This window comes from Nilaparvata lugens, chromosome 7, assembly GCF_014356525.2.
Source record: "Nilaparvata lugens isolate BPH chromosome 7, ASM1435652v1, whole genome shotgun sequence".
Classification (NCBI taxonomy): Eukaryota; Metazoa; Arthropoda; class Insecta; order Hemiptera; family Delphacidae; genus Nilaparvata; species Nilaparvata lugens.
The window spans coordinates 42,312,201-42,327,792 of NC_052510.1; the positions used below are offsets into that span (position 1 = coordinate 42,312,201).

Consider the following 15,592-nt stretch of genomic DNA (forward strand, 5'->3'; position numbering starts at 1 on the left):
CCATTTTTAGAGGAATGGAGAAAGCAGTAGGCAGCTGTTTTGATATTTTTCTACTTGTGATGGAGCTATCTTTATAAAGCAGAGTGTTCCTTGAACCCAGAAGCTACCAGAACAAAGCGATGTTCATCCCCGACTTATTACTGGAACTTTGGATTGTTTATTTTTCATTGTTTACTGTTGAGATATCCATGAACGGGCTTCGCTATTGATTTTCCATTGAAATTCTGTAGCGAAAACATGTATCACATGACCACCTTCCCATTCAAAACATGAAGTTGGATTCAAAATGAAGTTGAATCCATATGACGGATTCAAGATGACGGACAAAAGTTTTAAAGCGACAGCAAGCATTTTTTTTTTAATTAGAATAGGTTCTTCATGGAACCTACTACTGTAATATTATTGTACTTCTAAAGGATCTCAAAGATCAATACAACAGTTCATGAGCGAGTTCTTTAACTCAGGGGGTCTCTAGTATATCTATATGAATAATAATCGAGCCTCAGATTTTGACATTCAATAAATTTTTCATGTGTACACCGAATTTGACGATATTTTTAGTTGTGTTCGTTATGTTCAGGACCAGGTTTATGGCCTATCAAATTTATAATTCGACTTCAGGACTCTTTCTTTCTGTCCTTCAAAGTTCACATGTGATCCTTATGGGAGAAGATTTGTGAGCTGGCCAAACACAGAAATAAAAATCAGCTGTTATAATCATTGCGTCATCCAACAGCCGACTATAGTTAGTAGACAAAGTGTGTGCTGCTCCATAACCACCCATGTATTTTATTCTAAACTCCCCGACTAAAAATAACATAACTGTTCTGTGTGTAACCATCCAGCAGTGCGGCCACAGGTTGAAGACATTGCTTTGTTCCGAATAATTGTGCTGTGTTCGGTGTTAGTTGATTGATTTTTAGTAAATTATTCATTTTTGAGTTGGATAATAATTATCTATATAAATGAAATCCATTGAAATCCCCCAAAGCCAGTTACTCATATATCAGCTTCTCATTCAGTTACATTATCATATTAGTTACAGTTATTACATTGCAAGTTTTCAATAAAAATTGGTATTTGGAGTTATTACTGATAAAAGTAGTCAATTTTGTACCATTAATTTCTATCGAAACCCTCGATTCTCCAATTATAATTCCGACATCAGGATTCATCGTCACTCACCAATTATTCGAAAAGTTTGTGAAGCAATTAATTTTTCAGCTATTTCCCAAGGTCACGAACTAGATTATTTTTATAAGAGTTTTGAATCCCCTGCATGTTTTGAGTAAGTGAAAGGAGTGAACGGGGGAGCACATGTGGTTTATGCGAAAAGATAGCTTAAACTACACGTCGATTAATGATATGCGTGATCGATTAATTTGTCAGTTATGATTTTATCGTACACGCAATTGGAAGAGCATGCTGAACTGATTATTTGGTCAATAAAAAAAATAGGATGGTCTGGATTTGAGGATTGTTAGTATGGGTTATAGATTTTGAGGTGTGCATGAGATGCAGGTGTCATGTGTGCCATCAACTATTTGGCGGTACGAAGTTCGCCGGGCCAGCTAGTAGATGATAAATTTGTGTTTTGCATCTTTGAACCTCAAATATCTCAAATATGATGGAAGTTGAGAAAATATTATGACTGCTTGGAGTGAGCTTCAATAAGTAGCTCACAAGATCATAATAATAGTTATTCAAAAACATTTATCTTACATTTTTCTCTCAATGGAGACACTAAGGAATTTATCATAATGTCATCATAAATGAAAAGACTGAGAAATTGTCAAAAACCGAAATTTTTCTCCTCTGTTGACAATTTCTTAGTCTTTCCATTTAAGATGATAGTATGATAAATTTCTCAGTGTCTCCATTGAGAGAAAAGACTAAGAAATTGTCAAAAACCACAATTTTTCTCCTTTGTTGACAATTTCTTAGTCTTTTTATTCAATATGAATTATTATCACAATTATTACCTCTCAACCACACAAAAAGTATCACATCATCCCCTATGCAATAACTATATTATCCATGGGTAATACAGTTACTGTTATTCCCTATTACTGAGTAGATAATTTTCACTACAGGAAGCAAACCTATCACTCTCATTTCATATTAAACCCATACTATTTCTAAACAGTCCGTAATCAATCTCTTTTGAGCAACCATGCCTGCTAGTGCCATAGGGGAAATTCAAAGGCCAATTAAACTCGTAAATGTTGGCTGGTTTCCCCTCAAATGCTTCAGATTCACTCGAAATTGTCAGTTTCCCTTGTATATTCCATCAATGCTCCGAATACAAACAATGCTGGCAGTATAGAGTGAAAATCGTATTGAAGCTGCATCAATTTCAAGAGAATATCATATCAGAATGAAAAAAATCACATGTCAGCGTTTTACTAGAGCCCGCATTGTCATTTGTTCGCTTTGGGCCAAATAGCAAAGTTCTATCACAGCCAATCACTTTGTCATTTAAATTCTGGTTTAACATCAAAGCGATTTTCTGGTCTTGTGAGTTTTTCAATCACGATTATCAGTGAATAGGGAATGAAAACATTCAAAGCTGTTGCTTATAGCGCAGACAACTTGATGCATGCTCATTTTTCACCAATAACATCATTGTGTAAGCTCTGGAGTTCATCAACATTCAAGCAAGACATAGCTTGTTGATAGATGAAGTTATGAAGTTACAGTGCTACTCTAGTGGTTAGCCTATATAGTTGACTACGAGCTAGTTCCTTGGTGTATTGGTCTAGTATATGATTACAGAGTTTGAGTTTTCCCAATACATTGATGGGGTAATATAATACTCTTTCCAATCACACAATGCGATAAAAAATATCATTTTCGACTTTTGCAAGAGATGAACTATCATACTATAAGCGGAAGGGCAGGCTACTGATCAATACACTCATTCATTCACAATGAACAGAAATAACCATCTACTGAACCAAATACGTTCAAATTTGGTATGTATTTATAGAGTTTTCTATATAGGGATACCAGTCTCTGTTGTTACATCATAACCATAACTGAAGTACAGAGTTGCGGTATATACAGTGAGGAGCTGTGATTTGTAGATTTAATCCATCTTTAATCCATATTATTTATTCATTCATTTTATTTATTTACAATGCAAATGACACTAATGTAATAACATTGGTAGATAAAATAATATGGTAGTCCTAGATAAATGACCATCAATGTGAACATTATCTGCCATTGGTCCAGGCAAGCCACTTACACAATAAGCAGTTTATACAAACGTCACGCATCAATGCTGATTGAAGTTACACTACCAATGTCAGTGGATTAATTATTCATTCAATGGATTGATTTCTCGGAAACGTTGTATGTATTATTCTCAGACTGATACAAAGTCGAAATGTCATCACACTCTACGAATATTGAATTAAGAAGGTTATTTTAAATATTAATATGTTGGATGATTATTCTTCATCCATCATACTCAAACTCTATGATAACGCTCTAAATAATGTGCTTACTCCACTCCTTGATAAGCACTGAATTATTATCAGGCTACCACATTGTAAATAATTGAAGTTGTAAATCCAGACTCAATTCATATCAATTGTAATAATCACTAAAGTCGATCATCAGTCAACACTATCAGTACCAACCAACACTGTGATGGTCGTTAAAATTCGTCATTATTTGCGAAATAATTTTGCTGAAGCACCGATCTCAAACTTCGAATTAATCAAGTTGATAGGTTGACTCACTCCATACTGTCAGCATTTGTTGAATGAGAGGCATTAATGTTAAAACAGTGCTAACTGGTGTCAGTTTGAAGTGAATATCCTACAGAGAAAAGAACGCTACGCAGCTGAATTTATTTTGTTTGGCGACATTAAATTACTTCATAATGATGGAGAGCCACACCACTCGGGTGTGTTACCGTCAATATGATAATAATCTTTTGTCATTGATATAATGTGGTGCCGGCTAAAAATATGTCCATTCATTTCATTGATATTTATTCACTGTCCCACTCTGACATTCATTATCCATCTATTTCCATTCACTGTCCTTCCCTGATTCATTTATTGTTCACGGATGAACGGGTGTGCCTCACTTGGTTAGCAAATAAACAGAGGGAGGGAGGAAAGTGAAGAACAGATTTGTATTAATTCATTCAGTTAGTCATCCATTATGGGGTGAATTGTTCAATGACCATTAATTTATTGAGAGATGCTGATATCGGGAAATGGCTGGCTTTCACATTTTATTTGCATTTCAATCAATTCCATCCATAATATTAGGCATCACATTATAATTCTATGTGTTAGAAAGAGTGAGTCCAATTGTAGAGATATCGGATGTTATTATTTTAATTGTTTACTGGAGAATGTATCAAATTCCCTCCCCCTATATATACAGAAATCATGAAAAAACACTCCACTTGAATGGGCTACTTTTATGAATTTATAAAACAATATTGAAGCTTGGAGTACCCTTTATTATTTTAAATATTAAAACGACTAGTTTTGACCATAGGTAATTCTCCTATGATCCATATTTTAGGAAAATGACCTGCGGTCGAAACTAGTCGTTGTAATATTTAAAATAATAAAGGGTACTCCAAGTTTCAATATCGTTTTATCAAGAAATCATGAAAAGTAGAGCTATAGATATCACTTTCTATAATACTCACTACCCATACTATCCTTATATTATACAGTCTAAAAAGAACTACTTTATGATTTCGTTTAAAATTGACAATTCATCATAATAAAATACGTTATTGAATACCATCCCAAGTCTTCTAGGGAAGTAATATGCTGAAGCAATAAAAATGCACTACTACAAGACTCATCATGTTAGATAAATGCGCTAATAATCAGTTTTTCATAGAATAAGATTTAGATATAGCCCTTTATTTGTGACAACGAAAGAGAAATAATAAAAAATAGTACGAATAAGACTTTTTCAAGGAATAAAATCAGGTAAACTTCAGTCCTTCTTGAAATATTAGTATTGAAACAAAAATCGGAATTATCTCTTTTTAAGAGATAATGAAAAGAGTTACACTGTAGACCTATAAGTACTGATTAGAAAATATCACACGGGGCAGGTTTGTAGATTGCTGAACTTGGCGACGTACCGTCGACTACCTTCACCAATGTTGATTACTTGACCGTTGCTGGTTTTCACGTTTTTGAAATTGGCGATCTTAGAGAGTGGCCATGGGGGGCTATCCCCCCACCGTGAGAATGTGGGATGTTAAATATTGAACATATTCAATTTTTCGGCCGGATTGGAATAAGAAATCATAGAATTATTAATAATGGAGAGACATTATTGTCTGAATAATTGAATAATAATTCATTTACATTGAAAATTTGTTAACTCATTGTCATGAACAATAAATTATGACGATCCCCAATGCAATCAAAATGGAATTTGATTCAATAATAGCTCAATAGAATATAATTTCATATTGGAAATTATAATTTTATTCTTTAATTATGTCAATTCGTCATGCTTCCAGTTTCTTATACTTCGCTAACTTTGCTTAAGAGTGGTTATAGATGAAATAGTGTATTCAATGGTTTTATTCTCTACTCTCTTATTCTCCCTCTACGTCCTCTTTTCCTACATCTATACTATCATATAGAGTTGGTGGAAAGTATGGAAGCAGCTGAATATTTCATTAGGGTTATTTGACAAAAGGTCTGATTGAGAAACCTTTTCGAAATTAAGATTTTTTTGTATAATGTATTTTTAGACTGTGAATTTCTGTGATTAATATGAGGAGTCTTATATAATCTCATTACGACTATTTTATTTTCAAAATTAGGGAGAGTAACATTTTTGAGTTCATTTTGTTGATTCTCGCCCACCCAATCATGAATTCTATGTTGTGATTGCGGAATGAAATGGATGAATAAATGAATGAAATGATTGTCTCTTTTCATTCTATCTTGACGTGAGCAGGATAGTGTTCATTGCAATTGTTGGATATAATTGTTTTAGAACTAGAATTTGAATTCAAAAATCTAAATTGTCTGCCCTTTTGTCAATAAAATTCATAGATTGACAATGTTTTCCTTGTCCTCTATCATTATGTAAGGTACTCATTAACGCTAGACTCAATCTCTTCAAATTAATGTGGACCTGAGTAAAGTTATTCCTGAGAGTTCACAGTATGCAATATAAAAGGACTTCAAATAAATTTAAGATAACTGTCCGGTCACAACAAATTCTGCAGCTCCTGCAAATCTTATACTGAACAAACTTAGTTTTCTCGTAGAGTGGAACAATAAACGTGTGAAACGCTTGTGAGACCCATGTCTTCGCCTTGGATCTCGGCCAAATAGACTGCCATAAATCAGCCACCTCCGAAACGAAAATATTGCAAAGGTCTTTGCTGAATTTATACTGCTATACATAACGAAGCTTTGTCATTATTTATGGATTATGAATGAAACAAGACTGGAAATTTGTCAAAGCAAATAATGTGGAACTAAACTGTACTACAAGCTTGGAAGTTACAGTTGGATGGGAAAAGGGACGTCGGAAGACCGAGGAAGCGGTGGACACCGGAACAGGCTTTACAAGCCTAGTCCATGATGGATGATGATGATGATGATGACTAAACTGTACTATTTAAACAGGATCACTATGATACTCTTCTATTTGAATATGTGCTTTCAAAGATACTGTTGGAGAGGACCTTTGCTTTTTCAGAGGACTGAATTGTACAGTTGGTAAAATGTACAAGTAGTGTTTATACTAGGATTAATATATTAATTGTACTATAGTACAATAATATACTAGGAGTGGAGAAAACAGTAGCCTTTTCGTGGCACACAATACTGTATACGTGTCAACACTGTCAGCAACAAAAAAATGGCACCTCAGAAGAAACCTCAATGAAACGAGTGCTTTCAGAAGACAAACTTATCATTGGAATCAACGCTAAAAATTAATGCAGAATCACTTCCATACAAACTATAAATCAAGGTAAAACCTAACACGAATCACGAGTCTCGAAGATTGTTGATAAGATTGACACCTCCACTATGAACACTTTGAAAGAATAATTTTGTCTCATTTTTTGAGATTTTTCTCATTATTTAACAACATATGAATAGTGAATATTGTGCTTGACTCATTATTCAATTAATAATAGAGATGCCAGATGAATTATTCCGACAAATTATAATTTTGAAATAGAATTTCTATAATCGGTATGATATAATAAATCAGATGTTGAGTAATATTATCGATATAAACGCTTGGAATTCCTTCAAGGCAAACTTGCCCATAACATTATTTCTTGTTGAATACAGTGGAAATAATCACGTATTTATCGTCAAACATTATTTCATGCCAGACCAATGTCAGAAAATCACAAACAAACTATGACATAATAACTATATCCCAAAACATTACTCCTTGGATACGACACCAATAATTAAATCCGAACCAAGGTAATAAAATTCAATGCTTGCGATGACATCAAAACCGAACATTATTGGACGGAAATCTTCACATTATCTCACAGTATTTTCAGACAAAATGCTAAAGTGACCCACATTCATGCAAAACCAATAAAATAATCATATTGCTCACAACAATATAGATATAGCACAGCACAGAATATTGTAGGAAGGTTTTCAGTTCAAAGTTGAGCTTACACATGATGCTATGATGATTGGATGTGACTTGAAATAGAAGCTGAGACCACTTTTCAGGCTTATTTTTTGCTGAAATCATTCTCACAACAATACAGATATACAACACAAAGTCGATATTAAGTCCTCTTCATCGATGTATGGTTATTGGATGTGATTCAAATAATCGACTTTTCAGGCCGATTTTTCTTCTAAAGTATTGCTTACAGTGATACAGGTGGAACTTTCACCCATTGTATGAGCTACCTGATATATATGATCTGATATGACTTCGAACTATACATTAGTTGGAGTGACTTTTTAGGCTTATTCTTCGACTTTTTTATTTGGTATTGCTGAAAACAATACGGATAAAGCCTATATGGCTATTCGATGTAATTTCGAATTATAATTGAGATGACTTTCCAGGCCCATTTCCTGCAGAAATATTGCTGATAACAACGAAGATATATTTTGGTTGAATGTTACTTCAAATAATCAACTTTTTACAGCAATTTGTTAGTGTTCCACCATTGTTTCGCGGGCACGAGTAACTGAACATAATATATATTGTAACGACGCTTTGAATAGCTGGAGAGAGCACATTAGAACGACTGCAGATGTTATTTACTGTTTAGGAGCTTCCACGAAGGTAGGTAGTAGGTACTGATCCAAACTCAGTACTGTACCTGTTTGCCCCACGGCTGCTGCTATTCCATTCTAAATTTTAGTTGGGGGTCGACGAGGAGGTACTTAACTAGATCTGCTTCAGTGGCAGAGTACCAAGAGAAATAGAGGGACAAAGAGAGATTTGTAGAGAGAGATATAGAGAGTTGGAGTGAGAGAGAGAGGGGTGTGTGAGAGTGAGAGAGTGCTGGAGAAATAATAGTAAGACCCCTCTTGCACGTACGAACACCGGTGGCAAATCGCAAAGCTCACATCCCCTATCCAGTACATGATGTTCGATAAATTCACACGTGTTGTTGAACCCGGGCTATTTCTCACAAATCAAGTTGTTTTTTGTATTGGATTTTCCCGTTGGGGAAACATGAAGCGATACTGGTACATAGTTTTGTGATGAAAAGGGATCAGATAAATAAGTGGAACATCCGAATTATGGAATAAGCAAAAATATCATGCGATTCACATTTGGTATCTATTCGCGTAGAGTGTGTAGCTCCAAAGAGAATTCCTATGAAAATTTCCAACAGTGCAAATTGGTAAAAACGGCGCAAGAAACGTTCAGAACTACCTAACGATTCACTTGAATATTCTTTGGTGATAACATTCAAATGTCATGTTAGTTTATAAGAAATTCTTCCAATATAATAGGGAATAATTCATCAGTTATTGACAAGGAGTTGAATTGTGGCCAATTGTAGATAAATGTGTTGCAATTAAGTGGTTTCTGGTTTCAAGAACTATCCCGAGCTCCACAAACCTCCACATCTCGAAAATCCCATCAACATTCACTGAATTTCGAAACCAATGATTACTGTTGCTTTTCCCTTAATAATGATAATCAGCTACGCGCTCTCATTACATATCATAATCATATGTTATGCTGTTCCCATAGTTATGATAATCAGAACTCTTATTATCTTATTTCAGTTCATTATCATACAGTATAAACTCCGTGGGAGCCAACCCAGCTTCACAACAATGTTTGCACATCATATATGGAGTTATACAAACTTTAATTAGCCGATATTGTTTCAAAAAGGGTGACCAGAAGCCATTTTGGAAGTCGTAGTCATGCCTCAGTTGCGTCAGGTTTCACATACTAATAAGCCTGATCAGCCGTACAATATTTACAGATAAGGTTAGTCTGGTTTGGCGGTGAAGGGGGCTGATTCAAAGGTAATGGGGCTTTCACAAAGTTGAACATCATGGTGATGTATTTATGATGTATATAGATATAAATATAATGATGGCTTTGAAACTTGGAGATAATTTACTGGGGAGCAGCTCCATTGTTCCCCCTGAATAGAGATCTGATTCAGTGAGCAAAGAGTTATTAATTCTGCGTAATTAAGAGACGCTTGTTTGTGCTGAAACTTTTGCTGGAGAAAAGTACACTTGTCTTGTGTGCGTGTCGAACCAACTTTGTTTACAATCACAAGTTTGGCTTTTCGATTATTTCCGGGAATTATTTTCGTACGCTTGTTTGAGTTGTTGCTGTGAAAAAGGGATGAGTGAACATTGTGTTCTGATGATAGAGATAGAATGAGTTCATATACTTTGGAATTGTTAAACAAGTTCAAGCACACTTTATCCTACACTAGAATAGGTTTATTCATGTTAGTTTGGTGAACCCTTAAAAATGCTCAATGAAGTCAAATCATAAGTAACAAATAAAGTAGCAATTCAAAGTAGGAAAAAATGAGGGAGAAGATTTGGGAAAACATTATGTTCCGTACGGGACCGTTGTGAAGCTGGCCCTACCTTATCGAGCCCAAATTTTGAATCATATGCCTATATTTGGGGCTCAATTTGTGCTTTCAGAAAATTCAAGTTCTTAAATTTCAATCAACGAGAAATGGGGTTCATGTGAATTAATATAATGGCGGGCCAGAATCACGTTAAGCCCGCCAATATCACCGATCTTAAAGATAAAGGTGTCATTCGATAGAGTCAATTTCGGGCTTTCATTCAATAAATAGACTTTCAAAGTTTACAAAAATTTGGAGAGATAGGTTCACGGTCAGCCCAAAAACCTTGTATATACGTCGACGCGCAATTAAAAAAGGAACATACCTGTAAAATTTCATGGAAATCTATTACCGCGTTTCGCCGTAAATGAGCAACATATAAACATTAAAACATTCAAATATTTAAACATTAAGAGAAATGCCGAACCGTCGACTTGATTCTTAGACCTCACTTCGCTCGGTCAATTATTCTTTCAACACTTGAATATTTATTGAACAACTAGAATTACTGTATGTGAGTGAATAATTGAGAAATCAGTATCAAAATTCGCCATGATTTAGAAATTCATGTATTCCCAGAGTTCATTGTCTATTATTTCCATTTTTATTGCAATCTGGTCTAAAGAGTCTAATGAGAATTTTTCTCCTAATATATATAATGAGTTAACTCGAATTAATAAGATAAGTTATTATCAGCTGTGCTTTCAGTGGATTAGTTTGTGTTTTAATTCTGGTAATTTCTCTTAATAACTCAATATTTTCAAATTCTCAGAGTTTATTGAATGTAATTATTCTATTATATTCGGTTTTCAATTAAATCAAATTCAAAATTTCTTGTTTATTCATTTCTGGACTGAAAAATGGACTTAAATCAATTCAAGTGGATAGCATAACCTATCATTCTTATTCATCCATAATTCTATCTTCATTGTATTATCATTCATCTCATCATCATCACCTAGGCTTAAAATACTTTTAGAAAGTCGCCTTTGTAAAATAATAAATACTATGCAGTTTTGACCAGGACTACTACATTTTCTAGCAACCAAACTTGAAGTTAATTGTCTGCTTGAAGATTTCATCAACCAATGAAAAATTCATACAATGTTCAACTTTTCTTATTTCCAAAAATATGTTCAATTTACATCTACTTGAGGACAAATCATCATTAATAATAATAATAATAATATCGAGTGACCTGGCTGGCTCAGGTCTAGTGTCAGAGTTTTCAGGTCGCAACTGATCAATTTCAGGGCCTCTGACATAACCTAACGACTGCTTTTTAGGCAGCCGGGACCGACGGCTTAACGTATCCATCCGAAACACGAGAGTGGCCCGAGATAAATATCTTGCCCGGGCCGGGATTTGAACCCGGGCCTCTGAATCATAAAGCCAGCATCTGATCCACTCGACTACGGCCACTCCTAAAATCATTTATGATTTTATTTTAAAAAATCAGTTCAATAATTCTGTTCAGAGAACGCTCCTCTCCATTGCTATTGGTGGACAGCCATTTCAATTACAGCTGAGATTTCAACTTAGTCAAACAGAGACGACAAATGACCTGCGATTATACTTCAGTGCTTTTGACCATTCCACGTCCACTGCGGGCTCCCATTGGCCGACGCAATTACATCATCAATTTCCTTGAACGCCACCATTTTTAATTTATACTTTGTGTTGTTGAGATCCAAATTCGTGGAGAGGTAAGTGGGAAAATAATCAACGATATCGCAATATATAATTATATCACAGTCATCGAATATGAATGTTTGATGATGATTTCGATTAAATAAAATGAAGAAGTTCCGAATCGGAAAGAGTAAGGGTAGCTACACACAAATCGATTATTGTTCGTACGATATTTTGCCGTCCTTATAAATTCTATTAGAATAAACAGATGATGTTTGTCAAGTACCGTTTTATCTGCTAGAATTCATGAGGACGGCAAAATATCGTACGAACAAAAAATCGATTTGTGTGTGCAGGGCTTTAGAGTTGATCATTCTCGTTATTGTAATAAGTTTTTTACACAAAATATCATTGAAATCATCGATCAATGATCATCCGAGAACCGACATTGCTTGCAGAGAAGGGTAACAATATTCTTTCTTTAGGTACTCAAATCAATGAGAATTATGTATCGAAACAGTTGAAGAAAGTGTGGTTTCTCAAATCCCGTCCAATGAAAAAGATCCATAAATTCCAGTGTAGTTTTAAGCCTATTCAAGCTTTTAAGCCCAGTGTAATTTTAGGCCTATTGTGAATTGGTGAGCTGCTGTTGAGTCCTGTTCGAGGAAAGACTCCTGGTATGGTGAGAAGATCTATTTCTGTTCCTGTTCAATTTGTTCTTTGGTCATGCGAGATTTATAACTCAATTTGATCTTTATTATTCTTATACTCGGATCTCATATTTTCTTATGACACATAACGAGATTGAAAAAGGTGAGTGAATAAGACAGTTACTCACCCATTCAGTAGCATTTCCTGTCTGTTCTTGACCCAATAGTTGATGGTGTTAGGAAAAGCCTCGACGTGACACTCCAGTGTTACCGTGGTGTAGAGGGGAGCACCCAGCAGTTGATTTGGCACTTTTATCACCGGAGCAACTGGAAAAAAAACAAAATTGCAATTTAAAGGATAATACATTGCAATTATCGTTTTCACGGTGTCATCAATCGACGGTTCCCAGGCAATCATAATAAAATATAATTCAATAATTCTCCAATATAATTTCATTTTTTATTGAGTATTATATTTTCATCCATTTATAATTGCTAATATAAGCCCAATCACCAAGAGACCAAATTATGTTCACTGGGAGAGAAGATTCTGAGCAACCAGAGAGGTGGAGCTTTCCAATCTCTCCAACAGCCAGCAATAATATTATTATCAGTCAATTTCTCAACTTTCGTACTTTTGCGGATCAGTCTCATTTATGCCGTTCCTTCCTACACCTGATACCAGAATCCGACTGACCAGGACCTGGAACTTCTTCTGGACCATAGAAGGAATAAATTGTTAAAAAATGAATCAATTCATTTCTAACAAATTTATTCAAATATATTGTTTTCAATCTAGGTGAAAGTTTCAAAATAAAGTTGATCAGAACAAGAATGAATAAAAACTGTTACTTATATGAAAAAATTAAGACTTGTTTGGATCAAATCTGATTCATTGTTGTTTAAAAATCTAAGAAATATTTCTTCCAAGTTTAAAATTATATTTTTCGAATTTTGAAACATTTCTTGAGTTTTTACACAAGAAACCTTTGATAACATGTATCACGTTTCAAGTCAATTTTGTATTATTGTTTTCTTTGTCAGTATATGACAAGAAAAACATTTTTTGAGTATAATATAACAAAATATCACGTTACAGGAGTGTGTAGCAAGAATAACGACCTTAGAAGTCCCCTTAATATATTGTTCTCAATGGTTGAGTATTATCATAAGAATACAATCTTTCGAGCGGAAATTTGTACTTTATTGAATGACAAAAATACTTAGTGTCAATGAATTGTATTCTATAATGAAAATAATGATGCACTAGAAACATAATATAGCACAGTCAACTCATTAGTTTTGAAGTGAAACGGATGGTTGTTGTGATCTGAAGAAGATCGTACTTGAGACATTTTATTCGACTATATTTTTAATGAATGGAAAAAAATTGAGCTATCACCTGTTTTTTCATCCTGGTACTCATCCTAATTCAATGTAAATTTGAAAATGCACAAATATGCTCTCTAATTATTGCTCTCCTAGGTAGAAGAATTTACATTTATTCTTATATCAATTTTCACAGAAGCATTTTCATTCTGTGAATGTGTGAACAATCATTGAAGGAGCATATTTATATTAGAAAGCATAGCCTGAGTGTCATGATACCAAAAATAAAGTGAAATGCCAAGTAATTTGCTTATATTCTAACTCTATTTCTCACTACGAAATTGAAATATGCACTACAAGCTATCTTTTCCACGTTATTTTCTTGTATCTTCCATTGTCTTCAGATGTCCCTTTCAATATTCTCTCCCAACTTCTGCTGTATTTCTTCCAGCATCTTTCTTCGTATTCTTCTATCTATATTCTAGAATTTATACATAGAACACAACATTAACAAACTATTCCACTCAAATCAATGGCTTGTCTAGCTTGTCTGGCTTGTCTAGCATGTATCTCCGAATTGTTACTTGTATCTCCAATGTGTTTTCGTGTTTCATAAATCATGAAACATGACGACTCACACAAATCATGATCAATGATTCATTGCTTTCTTGCAGCATTCATTTCTTGATGTCACTGGTATATCCATTTTGTTCTGAGTTCGAAATGATTCACCACACACTGTTTCTCAGTACATCATCCATCAATAAACAATTCATATCCAATTTATTTTTGCATCCAGCACAACGAGATGACATTCCTTCCATCAGTCACAATATCTTTTGGAATCTACTATAGTGAGATCCACTTTCTACTTACAGCATTCCCAATAAAAACAACAAACGCTTTCCATCAAACCAACGCTGACATTTTTAGGGGGATCTCACCACACTCGCGTATCTGAATTGAGTTGTAAATAATGTCAGCACTCTATTAGCTTTAGAAATTGCATTTCGTCACTGGAAACAAATATCTTGTATGACATTGTTTGGGCATTTCTTCTCAGAAACGAGAAACTATAGTTTGATTCATGGAAATATTCAGTATTGGTTGAATGGGAAGCATAAGTTTTTTCATGCTCATTATGAAAATAATTTTTTGATCATATTTTGTCTGTATCAGACAAAATGATATCTTGTTCATGCACCATAGTGCATGTATCTCGTTATCTAGAGTATAGTATCTTGTTCATGCACCATAGTAAGTATCTTGTATGTTGTATCTATTCCTATCTAAAGAAATTCAATTATAAATGAGAGAAAGTGGGGAATGGAATAAACCAAAACTAACACTTTCTATTTTGTAGTGGAGCACTGTGATGAAAGGTTAACGCTACATCTAGCTGAACGTAGAGGAAACGAAATTTCACTACAAAAATGTCATTACTTGTGTATCGTCTCTGTGATGGAAATTTTTGTATGCCTCCCAGGGTTTGTTCCCATGAAATAAAGGTATTATTTTCTCTGTAGAGAATAGTAGTAGAGAATATTCTATTATTTTCGATGAATATAGTTTTATTGTTGATAAATTTTTATTTCGAGAAAATTTAATAAGATATTTCAGGAGAAAACCAATGTTCATATGAGGATGCGGAGAAATTATTGTTCACATTCAAATTATTCCACTTGGGGACTGTCATAACATATTTTCCAATATAAAAAACCAGCAACATTAGTCAATAGAATTTCAAAAGTAGGCGCCAATCTCCTAATTGCCAATAATAGACAGCTGTTATACAATGATATTCATCATTGATGTTAATTCTTATGTTGAATGCAAACAGTTTGAAGTAAATCTCGCTATAGGTCAGCAAAAATTCGCCTGGACATCGTCATTCCTCATCGTC

At 34.3% G+C, this 15,592-nt stretch overlaps 1 protein-coding gene across 1 annotated transcript in view; it reads right to left on the reverse strand.

Annotated features, from left to right (window-relative positions):
• Positions 1-15,592, reverse strand: part of LOC111049809 (lachesin) — a 139,183-nt gene that overhangs the window by 82,407 nt on the left and 41,184 nt on the right. The window contains exon 6 of the mRNA XM_039431941.1: positions 12,549-12,687. Within this exon, the coding sequence (XP_039287875.1) occupies positions 12,549-12,687 (139 nt within the window). The remainder of the gene's footprint in view (positions 1-12,548; positions 12,688-15,592) is intronic.